The following is a 22,138-nucleotide window of genomic DNA, read 5'->3' on the forward strand; positions in this document are numbered from 1 at the left end:
GTTGTAACATAAGCAGCATTTCCAAATCCCGCTAACAAAATCCACTTCCGATAGTTCACGGACGACAAATGGCGTCTGCAGAGAGGTCGTGTATAGAGGCGTCCAGTGAATTTCGCTTGCAGTTATAAGGACGTTAAATGAAAGTCGTGATTAAAAGCCCAGACAGCTTCATGAAGTTTCCATTACACCTTTAGAACATAAATACACACCCGAGGAAGCCATCCTTGAGTGGTGGAAGTGAAAACCTGAAACGCAGTACGTGTTTACTGTTTACTTGTTTGAGTTTTATTAACTTCTCTCAAGATGGAAAGGTTCCACCTGCATCCTCAATCCGATTATACTTGATGGTTATTCTTTTTCACTTTACGAGTCCTACAATAGTTTTCCCTGGAAAATAGGATAATAGCTTTATTTTAAGTCATAAAAGTGTTACTGATTAAGATTGATACCGGTGAAAGGTTTGAAGTAATAGTAACTTTAGGATTATTGAAAAAATATTGCACTCAGCAGATTGACATTAGAGGTTGCCTGTAACTAGTGTAAGGAAGTGGTTAGTGGCATTGCTGTATGTCTAGTTAGTTGTGAAGAAAACTTAATTTACCACCCTTTCAAAATAATTCAAGAATTCACTACAACTCAAAACTTATCCTCATTTCCTGGAAAAGTTAACAAACAAACCAAACTTTATTCCCTACTGAAGAGGCCACAGTCCTATAGTACATAATACATTCATACATAAATGAATGAAAAGTTACTCTTGCGTAACCTTTATTCATGGATATAACGGAAGTGTGGCAGAATTAATATTTTAAATGCATGATTTTAGTTTGTATATGCAGTGATTATTTTATTCATTGATTCTGCAAACTGAAAATGCCTAATATTCCACTTGTGAATGATATGTTTGTTTACGGAAACCGTTTGCAATCAGAGATTGGGAACATTTTTTTTTAGCGAGGTGTGGCATTGAATGTACATCAAAAGTACTGCTTTGTGACATCAGTTGTGACTTAGTTTATGAGCTGGTGTTATTATTGCAGCAATCCACAAATCAAGGTTTTCCTTGAATTTAGGTAATGGCTCTGTACATTTCCATTCAGGAATTAAGATAGAGATTCCTTGAAACTCAAGTGAAAGAGCTTCACAAAAGAGAAACAATATATTGGCAGAAGAACTTCCACCTTTGTTCTCCCTAAACTTTATTTTGCAAGCACTAACCTAACCATGAAACATTATGCCCTCTAGTGAAATCATATTACTGGATAATATATATTTCCTCATCGTTAAAATTTAGGGGATATACAGGTGAACATCTTACCATTTTGGCCTGTGTTGCATATATTGGTGTGTATGCAGCTTCCTAAAAGAAAATACTTGCCAACAGTTGTTCCATACATTGAAAACTTTAGTACACAGTATTGTTAGTGTTTGCAAAACTAGTTGTAATCAGAAGTTTCCCTACAGGATGTTCATAAAGAGCAGTGTTTACAAATAGCGTCTGACCCAGGGGCAAATCCGGTAGATTCACTGACAGATGGAAGTCTACAATTCCAGTGTCTGGAATATTTCACAATGACTTTGAGACACGTCACACTTGTTGGCTGATGATAAATCTTTTGGAACATGTTAAATCTGAAATGTATGTTTAATTGTTTATTCAAAGTGTCTTGTGAATTTTCAGTGGGTCAGACAGACATCTGAAAGTGAAAGGACCCCCACCCCATTACATCAAAACACCATGCACAAACAGTGAAAGAGAACTCAAGGGACACAACTCCATAGGGTTTGGACTGTGGGGGGCATGAGAGTCCTTTCTAATGCAATGCTGCATAAATTCATTGTAACTTTTTGATTCATTATTGAAATCTAAATGCATTCTACTTAATTTGGAGAGAAGGGGCAGTGAATCATATGGTAGCTTCCCTGAGAGCTGCTTAATCTGTGATTTATATTTATATGCATAAAAACTGACAATGGATGCAGCAAAATGGATGCAGTACTTGTCTCCCATGTAAGAAACACATGATCAGTGATATGAATCTCAGTTAAATCTCAACCCATGAAGGTCCGGGTGTAGAAAAGGCCTTCAGCAACCCATGCTTGCCATAAAAGGCAACTATGCTTGTCGTAAGAGGTGACTAACGAGATCGGGTGGTCAGGTTCGCTGACTCGTTGACACATGTCATCGTTCCCAATTGCACGGATTGATGCTTATGATGTTGATCACTGGATTGTCTGGTCCAGACTCGATTACTTACAGACCGCCACCATATGGCTGGAATATTGCTGAGTGCGGCGTAAAACTAAACTCACTCGCTAAGTTAAATCTCAGTTGTGCTTGATGTGTTTAGGTTTGTCAACATCATGCTCATAGGTTTCATCAAAGTCAAATCATCCCTGAGCTGCATCACCAATCATACTGTTGTTCCAACCACTTGGCCAATGTCAAAGCCATGGATCACTTTGTACTTTCATTGCATATTAAACATAGTCATAAATTACAATTATCAAGAGATCAGTGATTATGTCTTATTTGTGTTGTTCCTGTGATAGAATTTGAGGTCCGCTTCACTTGAGAATGTCCATTTTATGATGATCACAAAAGAAATCTCCCCCCCCCAAATATTTCTGGGAATTTTCAGTCACTTGTTAAGTTTAAGCAACCGATGTTTTTTCATACTTAATCAATAACTAAAATCTTCGAAAGTACACATTTCTGGGTGTTTAAATTGCAGAATAAGTTTCTATCACCATGATCACTTCACATATTGAATTTGCCAATGGCAGTCATTGCCTTTATTGTCATCTGTAGTTCTGATTTTACAGGTGCTTCCTTTGTCTCTGATATGTAATAATCTGTGTAAAGGGCCTGTGGTCTCAGCACCAAAGAAAGTCTTTCAAACTGACATGCTGTGAGAAAATTGCAATACTGTCCAAACTGGTGTTAAACCCAGCTCTTTTACTGTAGTAATGTAAGTTCTCTTGTAATGCTAATAGCTAAAAATTCTCAAAGCTTTCTTTATGTGGGGGACAACTGTTAAGATGAATGGGGCAGTAGGGTACCTCATTGGTGAAAGTATTCGCTCGCTCGGTTCCCCAAGTGGGTACAATGTGTGAAGGCCATTTCCGGTGTCCGTAACTGCTGGAATATTGCTCAAGGTGGTGGAAACCATACTCACTCACTCGGGGCTATGGGGTAGCCAAGTGGTCAAAGCATTCACTTGTCATGCCAAGGACCAGGGTTCGATTTCCTCACATGAGTACAATGTGTGGAGTCCATTTCTAGTGTGCCCTGGCATGATATTGCTGGAATATTGCTAAAAGGGGCGAAAACTAAACTCGCTCTCTCACTCACTGTGGAGATGCATGATTACACAACGCCAAATATGACCTATGTTGCATTGGAGATGGGACCCATGAAGGCCCCAGGGTAGATAAGGCCTTCAGCAACCCATGCTTGCCATAAAAGGCGACTATTCATGTCATAGGAGGCGACTAAGGGATCGGAAGGTCAGACTCACTGACTTGGTTGACACATGTCATTGGTTCCCAGTTGCGCAGATTGATGCTTATGTTGTTGATCACTGGATTGTTTGGTCCAGACTCGATAATTTACAGACCGCCACCACATGGCTGGAATATTGCTGAGTGCGGCATAAAACTAAACTCACTCACTCAGTTAAATCTCAGTTGTGCTTGATGTTTTTAGGCTTGTCAACATCATAGGTCACTCATTGTGGAGATGGATGGCATGAAAGAAATGATTGTCTCAGTGTTTGGTGCTGACAGCCATTATGCATCATCAAACACCTGTTCATGTGTTTTTTCTTTTCAGACACAGCATCAGGATGTCAAAAAGTGGCTCCAAGGATGGAAAAGAAGGGAAGGTCAGCAGCCATCTTACCGTAGAGTCCATGAAGACCATCGCCGAGTCAGTGGGTGTTTCGGGGCTTGCTGACGAGGCAGCATCCCAGCTGGCAGAGGATTGTACATACAGGATGAAGCAAATAATCCAGGTAGGGATAACACAATAGGTTAGTTAAGAAATGCACTTTCATTTAGTTGAAACGTCTTGTTTCTGGTGAGACCTCTGGAAATGTGTATGTTTCTTCATGGAATTTTCCCATATGTGATATTTTTCAACATAAATTATGTTTTATGGAAGTTTAATCATGTATTCCTACTTTCAACCTTTCACCTTTTCAGTGTTCACAATGGTGTTTCACAGTAATAGGACATTGGGTCCTGTAAGTTTCAAATGTCTGTCTGACCCACTGAAAATTCACAGGACCCACAGAATAAATTTAAAGCAGCATTTCAGATTTAACATTTCTTGTAATTGGCATTGAAACAGCAAACAAGTGTCACATGCCGCAAATAACAACTTCACGCAAAGACATTGTGACATATTCAGTCAGACACTGGGGCTGGCGGGTTGGTGATTTCTATCTGACCACTGGCGAATCTGCCAGATTTGTCAGAGGGTCAGACACTATTCATGAACACTGCCTTTTTCTTAAAGTATTATTTTGTGTATTTAGATGAAATTTTAATTAATTTTAATAATTTGATAATTTTAATTAAGATGAAATCTTATTTCTAGTAACACCTCTTAAAATAGGATATGAAGCTCTATATTTTGCTTCATTTAATTTGCCCGTATGGGACATTTTTCAACATTAATGATGTTTACTAACTTTAAATGACATTTTTCTCCTTTTAAACTTTTGCCAATTTCTTTAAGCATTATTGTGTGTGTTGATAAACCTATGTTTGAAGGGACCCATGAAGGTCCCGGGGTAGAATACGAGCAACCAATGCTTGCCATAAAAGGTGACTATGCTAATCAGGTGTAACTATGTGACTAATGGAATCAGGTGGTCAGGTTCTCTGACTTGTTAACACATGTCAACTGTTCCCTAATGCGCCGATCGATGCTCATGTTGTTGGTAACTGGATTGTCTGGCCCAGACTCGATTATTTACAGACTGTCACCATATAGCTGGAATATTGCTTAGTGCGGCGTAAAACTAAACTCACTCACTCACTCACTCTCACTATGTTTGAAGGGCGTAACATTTTTACTTCTGTTCTGTCAAATATAGATCAGTTGATATCATGTGTTCATTATAGTTAACATATTGTATATTTTTTTACAAATATTTTCTACGTTATTCCAGTATTCTGCTTTCATGATTCAGTGTTCCATTTCAGGAAGCTGTTAAGTTCATGCATCATGGTAAAAGACGGAAACTGTCCACATGGGACTTTGACCAGGCACTGCAGGTCAAGAACATTGAGGTAGGGAGGTATTTTTTCTAAGAATGTCGCGATACATAAGTTTCATGAATTGACACATATCATGATACCCATGTAACGATTCAATACATGTCACAATTCCTGTTTTCTTGGCATTATTTCATAAATTTAGTTACATTTTGAACATTAATATTTCAGAGTTTACAACTGTCCATGAAAAAAATGACACTTTTTGTTCTCAGAGATTAAAAAGTTCTAATTTGCCATGATATTAGAATGAAACATAAACATATTTAAATCGATACTTTCAAAACTAAATATCAGGACAGTTTTGAATGGATAGATGATTGTATCGCTTCTTTGAGTGGCATGGTCAGAAGTTGGTGAAACAGATAAGGATAAACTTTGTGGATGAGCAACTTTTTTTATTCAGGTGAAGCGACGCTACGATACAGCTTCTTATATTGAAACTTCGCTCCACCTGAACAAAGAAGCAGCTGATCCATATAGTTTGTCCTAATCTGATTGTATTGTCTTAGGAAAAGTATCGATGTATCTTGGCAACCCAGATATTTTACATGTAAATCATTCTTAACAGAAGTGTGATCTTTTGAAAGACATACTGAATTTGAAATTGACAATGAGATTCATTTTATCAATGTTTTGTTATGACACTTGTTTTTTTTAAATGTCATCATAGCAAGATGCATGATATGAGTCATTGTTAAAAGTTGAAGCTATCTGGTGTACAGAAAACAACATAATGTAAATACAAAATCATCAGTCTCTGTTTTCACCAATGGCAAGCATCATTGATAAGGTTCACACATCAATAGTATTTGAGGCTTAATTATATCCAATGTTTTGGGGTAGACTAATTAAACTAATTAGGATAAAGACACAATGTCTATCTTGTCACAACAGTAATATTCACATTTTTCTTAAAGATAACATTTCTCAAAAACATTTTTGAAAAGCCACTTGCCACAGGGCAAGTGACTTCAAGAAAGTAACTTGTCCTGACTAATTTTCCACTTGCCACGATTTTATGACATCATGCGTGATGTTAACGTTTATTGTCTTTTTATCGAAGAGTGATAATTTCACTCTCTACTAGCTCTATTTTATTGTTATTGTGAACTTTAATAGCTTCATTCTGAGCAAATATGAAATGAAATCCAAGATTTTTTGAAGTTTGAAACCATAAGTGGAAATTATCTAGTAGTAAGATACCATTATTTGATTGCCCAAAATGAAAACTCACTTGTCTCGGGCGTTGTGCGATGGGATTTTTTAACCCCTGGATATGTAAAGATTTTGCATTGTAAAATCTACCTTACATGTTATTTTGTTACTAACACTTAAAAAATCAGTTCTGAAATTGTATTTTTTTAAAAATATATCTGTTCTACACTGTATCAGATGAAAAATTAAATCTCTTAGTACTTTCAACTGTGTTCCTTCAAAAATTATTGCACTGAAGTTGATTTGAAGAGAACATGTTGATATTTCTGAGTGATTTCAGACAATGATCATACATTTAATTTCTAGACTTGTTTTATGAAAGACAGTATCATTATGCCAAAGACACCCTATGTTCTTGGAAGAAAACATATCAAATAAATTTGAAAAACAATATAAATCTAACAAATATCTTTGATCTGTCTGTAATGAAAGGAAGAGTTCTTTGCCAGTTACCCTCAGAGGTATAGTGACTGTTACATGTTATATTTATATCTCTAAGTAAGGCAACTGACAATGACATGTTTGTTACAGAGAAGCACTGTTCGTGTTAACTCAGAAACCTGCGTTTGTTGCACAAAAACTGATAAAAACACATAAATGCACATGGATGCATAGATGCTGATCTACTTAAATTCAAAAGGTACCTTAAAACAACAACATCGAAAGAGCCAATATATTTTGAAATGAGTTGTGATTGTAATGAAAATATTACATGCAAAAGATTTGGACTACACATTTACTAATGTGTTCGGGGGTTAAAAAATCCCATCGCCCGACGTCTGGGACACATGGAAAATTAGTCAGGACAAGTTATTCTCTTGAAGTCACTTGCCCTGTGGCAATGGGCTTCTAAACAAAATGTTGAATCCCTGGTTACTTCATAGAAACATCGATATTGATTAGTCACAGATTATTTTTATTTTAATGTCAATGTCATTAGTGGCTGAATTATGGTAATGACCTAAATTTTATATATGCTGAGCCGAAACATCATTTGCAAATAGACTCAACTCGGTAATGATCTCTTACGAGATCTCATTCCTGATCACATTAATTCACTCAATCACTCGCTCATTACCCATGTGGCCAACATATGGGTAGTTGCATACAAATCTCGTACGTCACACGAGTGTCATATCACATTGACCTGTGTCGTAATGACTTGACTTGTGTCTTAATGACTTGACCTGAGATTCTAATGATTTGATAGGATAACAGATTAAGTAACTTGAAATAAGGATAAGTGAGCAAAACATAAATAAGACACATGGTCTGTACCCAGCAGGACCTAAAATTTGATGTTTTATTATCAATCGTGAAATAGTTGTTTCAGAAACTATTATGTAACATTGTTCTATTTTCACACACCAAGAGTAACAAATGCACTGTACCTAAGGTGATGCTGGTAACTTGTGTCACCAGCATCCCAACATGGCAGTAAGTAAGATTGCTTGGTGACTGTGGAACCTCAAATTCCTCGAATTCGTCTTCTAAGTGTATGCAGTCAAAATTACTTAGCACACTGATAAACATTGATGGTACAATGAATGCAATGAATTCGCTTATTAATGCCTATTTGTAGAAGAATAAGTGTTTTCAAAATATTGCAAGGACGTCAGTAATTCAGAGTCTAACACAGGGTGAGAGATGATGGTAACTGTAAAGGATATTGCATTAGTGTTTGTTCGGGAGTGTTCACAAAAACGCATCTCATTCAGTTAGTGTTTATAGAATAACAAACATTCGTAGGAACTTCGCTTATATCATAGACACTGACTGCACAAGATTTACCTGCAAGTGAACTGTACAGGATCTCAGATTCAATGTAAAACATTTTTTAGTTGGTTTTTCAACATCACAGACTACAGACGTTTTGAGTTTATAGGTTTATATTTTAGTTTAGACAATCAGTTGGGTTTTCATACTAAAGAAAGTTCGAAGTTAGATATTTCGAGGTTAGATTAGTTTGGTATTAGTCGGGGTTTGAACATTAGCAGAGGTAGCATTTAGATATTAGGAGTTAGTAAATTTAGTTAAATTCTTAGAAATTCATCAACAAAAAGTTTGAACACTTAATCAGTACTTCACACATTCGTTTTTACGCATAAGTGTTATCATATTTAATCCTTCAGTTGCTTATTAGAAATAATTCTTATCACGTTTAGTTCCTCACAGACAGTAAGTGTTATCACATTTAGTTGATTAGATACATTTACAACTTCACTAAACCTTCAGAACAGTGTTGTTAGTTCTATTATACCTGTCTTAATGGTCATTTAATGAATCCCTCATCTCCTATTTTGAGTCATTTAATCATCTCATGTTAACCAAAATGATTTTACAGCATGTTCTATTGCTCTGTGTTGCAGCCTCTATATGGCTTCCATTGTCCTGACCTGATCCCGTTCAGATTTGCTAGTGGCGGTGGCCGAGAGCTTCATTTCAATGAGGAGAAGGAGCTGGACCTGCAAGAGGTCATAAATAGTCAGCTGCCCAAAATACCACTAGAAGTTACGCTTAAAGGTGAGAACCTGGCCATATAATGCAGCGATCGTTTTAACTTTCATGTAAAGCAGTCATCTAGTGACCAAATTAAATACAGTAAAATGCTTTTATAACGAACTACAAGGGACCACTGAAATTTGTTCATTATATCCGTAGTTCGCTATTCGCGAAACTCCATTGAAAGAACAGTAAAACGCACTATACAGAACAACACATTCCTACTCAGTTTATTCGTACATTCATTCATGTTGCATTCTTTTCACTACAAAGTCAGTAATCTTACACAGGTCACTCGTCACTACGCACTCGTCATTGAATGTATTGTATTTTAAAAGTCTCACGAGTATCAAAAGCTTCTGTCCACATTTCTGTTGTGTGTGGGAGGCATGTACACAGGCCTTTTGAGGGGATGCACTTGTCGTTTTCTATTAAATCGACAAAGACCGAGTTGCTGTGCCAGAAGTATACATAAGTAGGTAAGCCCATAGTAGTGACGGGCTTTACGGCCTCCGGCAATCTGATTGGTTAATAATGCAAACTACAACTTCACATGGGTGTAAAAACTGGAGTGTGTTTTGACGTCTAACTTATTGGTCAGATTTCAAAGTGAGCGCCGCTAACTGACACTGATTGAATTTGCTTAATTGGCTATTCACACCATTAATTAGTCTTATCTGGAACTGTTGAGGATTTCAAAGTGAGCATCGCTAAGTGGCAATGACACTGATTGTGTTCGCTCAGTTCGTTATTCACACCGTTAATTCGTGTTATCTGGGACACGCGGGGATTGCAAATCAGTTCGCTTTAGCCGGTAAGTTCGTTATAGAGAATTCGTTATTCACGACTTTTTTATATGATAACATATAGTGGTTTATTCGGGAATTTTAAAACAGTTTGCTATAGCCGTCAGTTCGTTATATCTGTGTTCATTATAAAAGTATTCTGCTGTACTACAAATTGATTAATTTTGAATGACTTGTAATCATTCTTGAGAAACTGTCACTATTTGAAACTTTACAGTATAGTGTTAGTTGAAACAAAGTAATAAGTCAGGTGAAATTCTAAAATTTGTTCTCAGTGATTTTCTATGACTGTTTATTCAGCACATTGGTTGAGTATTGACGGAGTCCAGCCATCCATTCCGGAGAACCCTCCTCCAGCCACCAAGGAGCAGTTGAAGATCGAAAGTCTGGACACAAACATCAAGACAGCCATTGACAAGGTCCTCAAGCCCAAAGCACAGCCAGAAGGAGGCAAAGCCAAACACAAGATGAAGGGTGGAGCTGAGATGGTGAAACTGAAGAATCTGTCCATGCATGAGCTGTCAGTGGTAAGAGTGACCGACCGACCGACCGACCGACCGACCAAGAGTGGTTTTATGCCGCTTTTAGCAATACTCCAGCTGTCTCATGGTTGGGGGGGACACCAGAAATACCTTTGTGGGCAATCAAATCTGGGTCTTCAGTGGGACAAGTGAACACTTAGACCAGGGTTTTTATACAAACCTTTACAAAATGGGAGTCATGGGAATTGTGAGGTTCACTATTAACACATGCTTCAGGCTTGAATCACATAATAATTTTAGAGTCTTTTACAAATTTCGCGTCAAATAGGCAGGATTCATGAGCTAACTACTTAGGCTACCCAACCATTCTTTCTGTGCTCAAAATTAATGTGAAAAGGGATGAGAGTTGTCCATTGGAAATGGAGTAATCAAGAAGAGGTTGTGACAATCATCTTGCAACTGGAGTAAGCAGCAAGATCTAAGGGTAGGCAAAAAGACATTTGGAATTGTTAGCAAAATGGTTAAAGTAGTTAATTTTTTAGAAGTCCATACGTGTTTGACTTAGTTTGGGTTTTACGCTGCACCAAATCAAACTCAGGTTTTCGGTGTTATGAGTGAAGGCTACCCCACCGCCCTCCATGGATCAGAGCATGAAGGATCATTGTTTGAGCAGGGTTCCAGTTTCTTAGAACTGAATCTTCTGCAGGCTGGAGAAGGCAAGACTATAAGGGAACATGATTTATGGAAACACATTGTGTCAGACAGAAAATCTTCATATATTCCACTGTCAGATGTTATGACTGATCAGTCTATACCACAAACAAATGGTATGGGAACACCCTAAAATCTGATAGTCATATATAATCTTAAACATGGTGAGGTCATTTATAGTATGAGATAAATACATGTACAGCTTCTCGCGTGCTTTATGGGTTCTTAAACATGTTGGAATATGCATTGAAACAACTGATTAGTTTGAATAAAATGAAACATTGTCAAAATCTGCTAAAACTGTGTTGAAACACACCAGCACCATGTTTGATTCAAACTCTCAAACACAACTGCCAAGTGTATGTGGAAAACAAACTTCCCATGCAGTTTGTGGCAATGTTTCCTTTAAAAGAAGCTCCAGACAGTATTGAAGCTTCACAATGTCTGTTTTTACAGGAGCAGCAGTTATATTACAAGGAAATCACTGAGGCCTGTGTGGGACCTGACGAAGCAAGAAGATCGGTAAGTGGCTCAGGAACAAACATGATTTAAAGTAAACAAACAGGCTAGCTATTCTCGAAACATTCGTAGCCTTACAAACTTCTTACGCCCACTCTCACCACATTGGCTACGATCAAAGTTACGAATTCTTAGGGCTATGAACGTTTCGAGAATAAGAGCCCTAACTTTCAGCTATTGAGAATTTACTGATGAAGACTTGAGCTACCCATCAAAAGTTTAGACTCGCATGAAACATTCACTGCATGTTATGTATATGTGTGTGGTTTCATCAAAGATGAATTTCTCCACTAGTTTGGAGAACCAGTTGTAAACTTTATTCAGATGAATTGCATGAGTATCATGCATCAATTTGCTGAAAGGCATGTGAAAATATCATGCATGTGAATAGCTTGGGTTGATGTAAACTTTTGTTAAGAATTTGACAAATATCACTGAGCTGTGTAAGTCATTGAACTGTTGACAAAACGCTTTTCAACATTACATATTCATTTCACAGTACAAAAGTTCATATGTAAACAGTACTTGTAAACAGTATGGAGTATTTTGCAAAGACTGGTTTAGAACATTTGATCAAGTAAATGACTGCATTTACACAAGTGAGTCTAAACTTTTGATGAGTAGTATGTTTGCAATAATAATGTAAAAAATCTACTGCTTGTATGTGTATCGTGGTTCTTGACTGGGGATACAATACTTGTTTGAATCCCAGTACTGTCTGGTACAGTGTAATTGTTTATTGTTTGCATAACATCCCTTACATTGTGAGACATTTCCCAAGAGGAGATACTTTTCATTAATGCGCATGAGTCATGTTATATCCAACTTGTAAACTGACCAAAAATATACATATATAATATATTTAGATATAATGTCAGTATTTGGTGTTCACTGATGAAATCAACTGGGGTGAGACAGCAGTCGACGCCTCACCTTGCACGCACAATGCACGTACCTCGCATGTGCTACTCATGCTCTACCCACACTACACGTTCTGCAAGAAACACACGGTTGATACCAAGTTCATACTGAGAAACAATTTCCCTCTTCAAAACCATCCTTCGAAGCCTAGTGGATAAAACTGCCAAGCCAATAAGCGAAGGGTTATGGGTTCGAAATCGGGTGTCGGCACTTCATGTTGTAAATTATCAATAATGTCCTGTTTTATGATCATATTCAGTGATGGCAGGAGAAAGTAGGGAATGTTACAAAAAAATGGAAAAAAGTGAAAATAGAGTGATGTCACTGTTGTTTTTTAAGTACAGACAAAATGGAGGCATGATCAGCCCAGTCTTGTTAGGTGCTGTGCTGGGTTGCTTCCCTTTTGGTGAAAAATGTTTAGCAAATGTTTACATTAGACCCTTGATATATTGTGGTTTAAGGATAATAATGTCATATATCAAGGAAAGAATGAGCCTAAATCTATCAATATACTGGAAATTCACCATTAGTAAATGTCATGAAATATGTCACACCCACAACCATGCACTATCAACAACGAGTCAACCTTCAACAGGCACTTTGAGATTTTCTCTGATATAATTAATTAATTTGGGTTATTTCAAGGAGATTCAGGTACCTGGTTTGTGTGTTCATGGTATACCTCCATTTTCATACAGTGAATACAAATATGATGTCATACCTTTGTTTAGGTAAAACAGTCTCCTTGCTTGCCAGTCCTTTGTATTCTCCCATGTATGAATGTAATGTGACTGGATAGCAGAGATGCCAACAACTCCGATTTTTGGCAGAGTTTCTCTGATTTTCAAATACAAAATCCATTGTACGATTGATATGATGTCATACCTTTGTTTAGGTAAAACAGTCTCCTGGCTTGTTAGTCCTTATTCTCCCATGCATGAATTTAATATGACTGGATAGCAGAGATGCCAACAACTTTGATCAGTTTCTCTGATTTTCAGATATGAAATCCACTTTCTGATTTGTCTTTTAAAAATGTGATTTTTCATGTCACTAGTGACTTACTTGAGTCGACACTGTTACAAAGCTTAGCGTGTGATCTTTTGGATCTTGGTTGTGAATTTTGCATGTTTTTAATGTTGAAGTTGAAACAAATACATGTCAAAACCCACGTCATAACCCATGTCATCACATGTCATCCCCAGGTTACATGACACCAAGTGTTTTCCTATAGACTTCTATAGTAACCCTATATTTTTTAAGAAAATATCCAGGCTATCAACAGCCATTCCATGTACATAGGGGTACAGTCCGGCCTTTATACTACAATAAAACACAAATTCTGTCCAACTTGTCTGACGATTTTCCAGAGCACAGGAAGCGGAACACATCAACCCTCCATTCCACACCAAATGTCACCTACAGAAGCATAAGTCATGGTGATAAAAATAACAGCACTAAATACTTAAAATTGTGGTCACTTTTAATTACTGGATGATGTTGCTTTTAAAACCCAGAACCATCTTACACTATTTCATCCAATCACAGCTGTCACAGGCCTCTGTCCATTTGAGTTGTTTCCATATAGTCCGCACTCAGGGAGCATTTGATTCTGATATAGTGTAGTGGAACCCCCAGGTTGCAGCTTCAGTGCTCAAGTCTGTCTTTCATCCAGGCGCGACTCAACTTTTAGTAGATTCCAGTTTGTCATCTATGTGATAGCTATATTTAGGATAATTTCCTTTTGAATCAGACTGAAATGTCGTAAGAAGACAGGAAAAGATTAAAGGAATTTATCATAATCAGATATAGGAATGGAGATACAATCATGATACTTTTGAATCTCGATGCTGACAGGTACCTGGTGCTCAGAATGAGTGAGTATGGTTTAGCAATATTCCAGCAATATCATGCCAGAGGACACCACAAACAGACTTCACACATTGCACCAATTGAATTGAGGTCTTCGGCTTGACGAACAAAGTCTTTACCCACTAGGCTACCCACTGCTCTGAGTCCAGAGTCAGATCTTGTCATAAGAGTTGCAAGCTATGTTTCTACCATATACCCTCATCTGCATGTATTTTTTAGGAAGCCCTACAGAGTCTTGCCACAGATCCTGGCCTACATCAGATGCTGCCTCGGTTCAGTACATTCATATCAGAGGGGGTGAGTACAACATAGTCCTAGAGTTAGAACAGAAACTTTGCAACCAATATCATGAAATTGTTGAATATATATTCCATATCGTAAGCTATTTCAGTTTATCTGAAATGTGACCTGTAGTGCAACTTTAGTGCTTACCAACATACCTAATAGACCTCTACTTCAATCTGTGTTTTATGGAAGTAAGTTCAGGCAGATCAACCTGAAAGAAACTAACAAATGGCCCTTGCTCTGACTCTACTTGGAGCTCAGCCTTCACTGTAGCTCGGTCAACTAGGCATTTTGTTATGGCTAAAATATGTAGCTTCTCACTGCTTCACTAATGTACACAGCATTTATGTAGCTATAATATTTAGGCTAGATAATAAAATTGCAATGGTTCTCAGGCATTTCTTTTGACATGGCCTATCATCCAGTAGGCCACTATGAGAATGAGTGTCTGTAAGAATGAGTGTGACTGAATCTATAACTCATTAACGCGTGCTAAACATCCCAAGTTGTAGTTCTGATCAGAAGAAATTAAAATGTGTTCCACCAGCATTACTTTTTTCTATAAAAAATGTTTTAAGAAAGTGCAACCGCCCTCATTACTTTTGAAAGAAATGTGCTCAAGAAACATTGTATTTTTTTTATGCAGCCTTAGTGAAGTATTCATCAATAAAAACTGATGCAAACAAGATCGATTGATTGGTAGATTATTCAATCAATCACACCAGCGTTACAGAGATGTAATTCTGCTGATTGGTATGGAGCTTTATCTCTGATTTGCTGTTTGTAATTATCTCCTCTGACAGGTTAAAATCAACGTCGTTCAGAACAACCTCGCCCTGCTCATCTACCTGATGAGGATGGTCAAGTCCCTCATGGACAACCAAACACTCTACTTGGAGAAATATGTAAGTTGAGAACTGTTCAACAAATCTGATCTAACAAAAAGGTGTATTTTAACAGTGAATGTCGATGTCCATCAGTTGAATGCCAGTGGTATCATGCTTGAAGTCCTATTGTCTTGCTTGGGAGTTTCATCAGAGAAGAGCGCTCACTATTTGGTTTTGTCTCTGCGCTGAAAGTCAGTGATAAAAATTGCAGTGAACAAAATATTTTTTCCACGTTGTCAGTGTCAAATTTTTCCCATTCTGTAGGTGAATCAGTACTGTGACACCACTGCATGTCTTACATGTATTTCGTTGTACGATGTAATCCCTTGTCAGCTTAATATCATGATAATCATAGCTTGTTCAATATGGCATTACTTCTATATTTATTCCATTCATGAATTAAGTTTAGGCTGACATTATAGTAACTGGTTAGACTAAGTTATCTCCCTTTAATTAACCTATTCACTTCTACAGGTACATCTATTTGCAATAAGTTTTCACAATGCATTATACAAATTTCCTGTCACACAGCTTCATGAGGTAATTCCAGCAGTAGCAACTTGTATTGTGAGCCGACAGCTGTGTCTACGTCCGGATGTGGACAATCACTGGGCTCTTCGAGACTTTGCATCCAGACTCATGGCACAAATCAGCAAGTAAGGAGAATTGGGATGGATTTATGCTTCTTTACAGTGATAAAGAGCAAGAATACATAGTTGTTTTGGGTTGTTGTTGTTTTTTTTGTCTTTTTTTTTTCAGAATATTTTGTGCTCCTCAGTTTTATAAGTAGTATCTCCCTTGCACATGAATTTTTGCATGCACGCACTATATCAATACAGTAATTTTGAACGCTGAATGATGTCAGAGCTGTTTCACCACACCTTTATCTTCACTGTGGCTGAGAATTTAACCGAGGAATGAATTCCCTCATATCTGTTTGCATGTACATTTGTGTACCTCTTAATAAAGAAGTTGATATCCATAGAAACTCTGTTCTTCATTTGCAGGAATTTCAGCAGTAACACCAACAACATCCAAGCTCGTATCACCAAGACTTTCAGCAAGGCACTGTTAGGAGACAAATCTGCTCTGGCCACACAGTATGGGGCCCTGTCAGGGTTGGGTGAGCTGGGACCAGAGGTGACAAAGACATTCCTGCTGCCTCACATCAAGGGGCTTGGAGACAGGATGAGGATGGCACTGGAGGGTCCGATACTTAACAATGCTGACAAGATTGCTGCAGAACATATCAAGAAACAGTTAACGGTAAGTGAAGGGCTTTTAAGAGATTATTTGTTGATCCATGAAGTTACATATGAATTATTTACAAATTTATTGTCGAATACATTAAACTAAAGCTATTATGAGCGTGACTGAGTGACTTTTGATTTGACGCCACTTTTAGCAGTATTTCAGAATATCACGGCCAGAAACCAGAAATGTGTTTCAAACATTATACCCATGTGGGGATTGGCTCCTGGGTCTTCAGTATAACAAACCACTTTAATGAACTCAAAGAGACCAAAAAATAGTTCATTATTACCATGTTTGTCATATGCATTTTAACTAAAACACATGAGTGGTCAGACTGAAAACAAGTTGTTTTATTTGTCAGTTTGTTATGAGTGTTATGAATGTAATTTACAGTATAACTGCATTCGTGCAGAGTATTATATGCATAAATCATTGTCCTCTGATCAATGAAGGTTAGGGGTGGAATAAGCCTTCAGCAACAGATCCTTGCTATAAAGGCAACTATGATTGTCACAAGAGGCGACTAATGGGAGCGGGTGGTCAGGCCCGCTGAGTTGGTTGAAACTTGTCATTGGTTCCCAGTTGCACAGATCGATGCTCATGCTGTTGATCCCTGGATTGTCTGGTCCAGACTCAATTACTTACACACTGCCACCATATGGATGGAATATTGCTTGAGTATGGTGTAAAACAAAGCTCACTCACTCGATATTTTCCTCTGTCCCGTCCTCCTCGTGTTTTGTAGACTGTCAATTTTACCTGAAGTCACGGCAATTTGTACTATGGATATGAAGCCTAATAGTATAATCTGTGTAGTGTTGCAACCATAGAACAGCTGAGTGTTTTGTGAAATCGATGGTCAGGGTGCCCTTGTACAAAGAGGACCGTATCTCCCATACTTTACCATAGATGTGAGGATTGTTTTGTACAACAGGACCCTGGCATGCATGTTCAGTGTACTATGCTTGTGAAAATACATCCTGACCACTAACACAATTACATGGCTGTAATGATTAGTACGGCTGTCTAGCTATTGGCAGTTATTACTTTCCAGAACAACCCCTGAAAATTCCGGTACAGTGTGGTCTTTGGCAACCGATGCTTGTCGTAAGAAGCGACAAGGGGTTCGGCTGGTCAGTCCTGCCAACATGGTTGAAGTGTGTCATCATATCACTATTGTGTATCTTGATGTTCATGATGTCAATCACTGGATTGTCTGGTTCATGCTTGATTAGTTAAACTTAAACAACAACTGAAGAAGCTATCCAGAGTTTAATCATAGAACTTGTTTTCTTCCTGCACAGAAATATGTTCCACCTGTATTGAAGAACCTGAAGTCTCCTAGTGAGACTCTAGAGGACTACAACAGTGAGTTTGGGTATGTGGGTGCACTGCTGTACAATGCTACCTTGAAGGAGAGACAGACGCCAACTGTCAGCAGTTGCGCTGTCACCCCAGCCAGACCAACTGTGCAGCTGCAGCAGGTATGTCATTTAGAAGTACCATGCCGTTAACATTCTTGAGTCGAAAAGAGTCAGCTCAGCGACTGGAATCTGAAGTTTGGATATCAATACGTAAACTTTTGTTTACTATCAAACCACCTTCTCCATATTGTATATGGTTGTGAATACCATACACCTCACTCATGTCTTTTATCATGTCATATTTCAATAAAATGATCCAGGTAAATGACCCATTGTATGGACATTTGGTCTCTTTGTAACCACTACATTAAACCCAGACACACCTTGCATATGTCTTTGGACACAGAGGTGCCCCTGCAGAGTTTGTTGTGAAAGGTTGCATCCCTTGAGCTGTCATGGGTTCGAATCCTGGTTTGCTGTAATTATTAGCACCATGCTGTGATGTAAATTCCTGTTCACAGCAGCATTAATCTCACTCTGTCGGAATCTGGGACGTTAAGATGGCATGTTAATGTTTCAAGGTGACTGGACATTTGATCCTGCCACCCTCTAGAATCGATCTTCAGTAACCCATGCCTGCCATTAGAGGTGTGATTTCGCGATGCCATTTAGAAAGTGGTCAAACGCAGCATATGTCATATTTGGGATTTGACTTTGTCAGTAAAGTACATTTTCAAGTACTTTTTTAGGGGGGTGGTTGAGTCCCATCCGGGATTCGAACCCGCACCCTCAGAGTCAGGCACCTAATTGCCAGCACACAAAGCCGCCTAGCCTGCTCAGCCACAGCGACTTCCACAAAAATGAAAGTCGGACAACTGGTAGTTTAGACTGTGTACTTTGTGTACCCCTCTGATAAGTGTGAATTGGCACGGCTCCCACAGCCAAAGCCTTTGTGTGCTGGCGATTAGGTGCCTGACTCTGAGGGTGCGGGTTCGAATCCCGGATGGGACTCAACCACCCCCCTAAAAAAGTACTTGAAAATGTACTTTACTGACAAAGTCAAATCCCAAATATGATGAGACTCAACCAAAAAAAAGAGTACTAGAAAATGCACTTTACTGAGAAAGTGAAATCCCAAATATGACATATCTTGCCACAAGAAGTGACTAACGGGATCCGGTAGTCAGACTCACTGACTTGATTGACATGTTATTGTATCCTATTTGTGTCTATCGATCATCATGCTGTTGATAACTATATTGCCTGGTCTAGATTCAGTTATTTGTGGACCACCACCATATAGTTGGAATATTGCTGAGTGCAGTGTAAAAGTACACTCCCACACTCCTTGCTGTCATATGCTCATTTCACATTGTTATGAAGAAACCTCATTTTCTGTGTTTACAGTCTCGGCCTCAGATACTGATTCAATCATCCGGATCGACATCCCAACCAGGCACCCCCACCACACCCAGGTTCCCCACACCAACAGGGGCTGTGCCCAGAACACCTGCTACCCCTACTCTAGGGGGATCGCAGAAGTATGTCATTGTGTCATCTCAGCCTCGCTCCACCACCCCTTCATCACAGAACATCACCATCAACAGTGGCAGTGCTGGGTCAGCCCCTACAATAGTCAAACTGGTAACCACAGCACAAGGAGCTAACACAAACACTGTGCCTAGAACTACTCCACAGAAAATAGTGGTCATGTCCTTGCCCCCTGGTGGGTCAGGGTCACAGCAAGGTCAGGTGTTGACCCCAGGTGCTTCAGATGATCTTGGCGTCAAAAGTGTGTTTGGAGGTCAAGGCTCGAACTTTTCATTTGCTGTAAAGAAGGACCCTGAACAGAGAGATACATAAAGGGTTTAAGATGTCGAAGAAACTGATCCAAGTGGATGAAATGTGTGGGTTATCACATTCTGAACAGGATTATTTTCATGGGTAGTTGATATGACACTGACACAGAGGAGACTTGGCTGTTGATTCTGAAACCATAAATGGATCACCTATGGTTCTCTTATCACAGCCATTCCAACTGTGTCATTAAGGAATAGCCTGTTATTCTCTTAGGATCAGCATACCCGATGAAACATTCAACACTGCAGGAAGTCATTGATACATTCAACTTTGCAGAAAGATGATGACACATTCAGCATTGCAGAAAGCTGACGAAACATTTCAACTTTGCAGAAAGCTGATGAACATTCAGCATTGCAGAAAGCTGATGAAACATTCAGCATTGCAGAAAGCTGACGAAACATTGAGCATTGCAGTAAGCTGATGAAACATTCAGCATTGCAGAAAGCTCATGACACATTCAGCATTGCAGAAAGCTGATGAACATTCAGCATTGCAGAAAGTTGATGAACATTCAGCATTGCTGAAATTTGAACATTCAGCATTGCCGAAAGCTGATGAAACATTCAGCATTGCAGAAAGCTGACGAAACATTTCAACTTTGCAGAAAGCTGATGAAACATTCAGCATTGCAGAAAGCTGATGAAACATTCAGCTTTGCAGAAAGTTGAAAATTCAGCATTGCAGAAAACTGACGAAACATTCAGCACTGCAGAAAACTGTGTAGTCTTGTAATAATCTGCATCAACTTGGTGGGATAGAAATTGGCAGCTTAAACAGTGCTGAATGCCTCCTGAAGCTGTGAGTTTAGACCTCTTTTGGTAAAGTATAATTTTCTATACATACTCTGGTTATCAGATGCTGACCAAGTTCCAGGCAGTGCTTCTGACTTTCACCAAACTCAAGATCTGTGATCATCATTTGACATGAATCATATCTTTTTGTAAATTTCATCCACGTTGACATTCTATACAAGGTGTTACACATTGATGTGTTTTCAGCTTGTGTTTATGTAATGAGAAACAGAATTAATGTAGACCACAAATGCATACATCATTATCTTCATCATATATATATATATATAAAACATGCTGGTCACAGATGTCTTGTGTTATTAGCATTCACATTATGTATAGGTAATATTTAGACATAAAACTCTATCATTATGTCAGTTTTTGATGATGTGATTATTGTCTTATGAGGCGACTAACGGGATCGGGTGGTCAGACTCACCGACTTTGTTGACACGTCTTCAGTTTCCATATCTTTGTTGTTAATCACAAGATTGTCTTGTCCACACTCGACTATTTACAGCCCGCTGTCATATAGCTAGAATATTGCCGAGTACGGCGTAAAACTAAACTCACTCACTATTAACAATATGAACCTTAAGTACCTTATAGTTAGATTGAGTTGAAAAGTTTCAGGTCTTAACTGCTTTTGAAACCTAACAAATTAGATTAATATTACACCGGAAAGACTGCTTTGGATTTTGAAAAGATTAATTCAGAGACAACCAATCCGCAGGTTGTCTTCTTTCTACCATGATTGATTTAAAACTGAACTCATTCTGGCATCATACGTGGCTGAGAACTGGATGGTAAGTTTTTGTGGAACATTTTACTGAGCATTGTAGGTTGATTGGATGAAATATCCGTGGTCTAGTTGAATGCTTGGCCTTTGATGATTCGGTAAGGTAGCATTTGCCAGTTTGATTGTTGGTAATTGATGTCATCTCAGTTATGACGGGTTTGATTTAATACAACACAAATGACAAATTTTCTGCTGAATTAGTCAAGGAAATGTGATTTGCCGGTTGTTTGGCTATTCACCCCAGTCCACAATCACTATATTTTATATATAACACATGAGCGGTAATTTTCTTCCTGTGTTATGGAAAATGTTTTTGAGGCTGGACTGTTTGTTTTAGGAGCCTCTTGATGAGATGGTTTACCTGTGTAGGGAACGGATATCTTTACGGGTGCTGAATCTGGTTCAGGTTGTTTGAGGGATAGAGTTGCTGCATTGGTTCTGTCAACTATTTCAAATGGATGGTGGTGTAGTTCTGGTAGACATGTTGCTATGTTCTTTGCACACTTTGACATTCAGACAATGCCGTCACACTACTGTGTACAGAAAACCAACCCATACAGATGAATACATCTCAAACC

The 22,138-nt window shown here is 38.4% G+C and overlaps 1 protein-coding gene across 1 annotated transcript; it reads left to right on the forward strand.

Moving 5' to 3' along the window:
- Positions 1-20: 20 nt before the first annotated feature.
- On the forward strand, positions 21-21,138 carry LOC137281668 (transcription initiation factor TFIID subunit 6-like). Its single transcript, XM_067813056.1, has 12 exons — positions 21-255; positions 3,836-4,016; positions 5,215-5,301; positions 8,874-9,027; positions 10,113-10,339; positions 11,462-11,527; positions 14,537-14,614; positions 15,406-15,507; positions 16,021-16,145; positions 16,497-16,755; positions 18,048-18,227; positions 19,515-21,138. Exons 2-12 carry the CDS (start codon positions 3,849-3,851, stop codon positions 19,968-19,970), a joined length of 1,902 nt encoding a protein of 633 aa, XP_067669157.1. The 5' UTR covers positions 21-255; positions 3,836-3,848; the 3' UTR covers positions 19,971-21,138.
- The last annotated feature ends 1,000 nt before the right edge of the window (positions 21,139-22,138 follow it).

This window comes from Haliotis asinina, chromosome 4 (assembly GCF_037392515.1).
Source record: "Haliotis asinina isolate JCU_RB_2024 chromosome 4, JCU_Hal_asi_v2, whole genome shotgun sequence".
NCBI classification, from domain to species: domain Eukaryota; kingdom Metazoa; phylum Mollusca; class Gastropoda; order Lepetellida; family Haliotidae; genus Haliotis; species Haliotis asinina.

Coding starts and splice junctions, on each gene's coding strand:
- LOC137281668 (XM_067813056.1), top strand. CDS start 3,849: ATGTCAAAAAGTGGCTCCAAGGATGGAAAAGAAGGGAAGGTCAGCAGC. Junction 14,615..15,405: donor GTACATTCATATCAGAGGGG/GTGAGTACAACA, acceptor CTCCTCTGACAG/GTTAAAATCAACGTCGTTCA. Junction 18,228..19,514: donor CAACTGTGCAGCTGCAGCAG/GTATGTCATTTA, acceptor CTGTGTTTACAG/TCTCGGCCTCAGATACTGAT.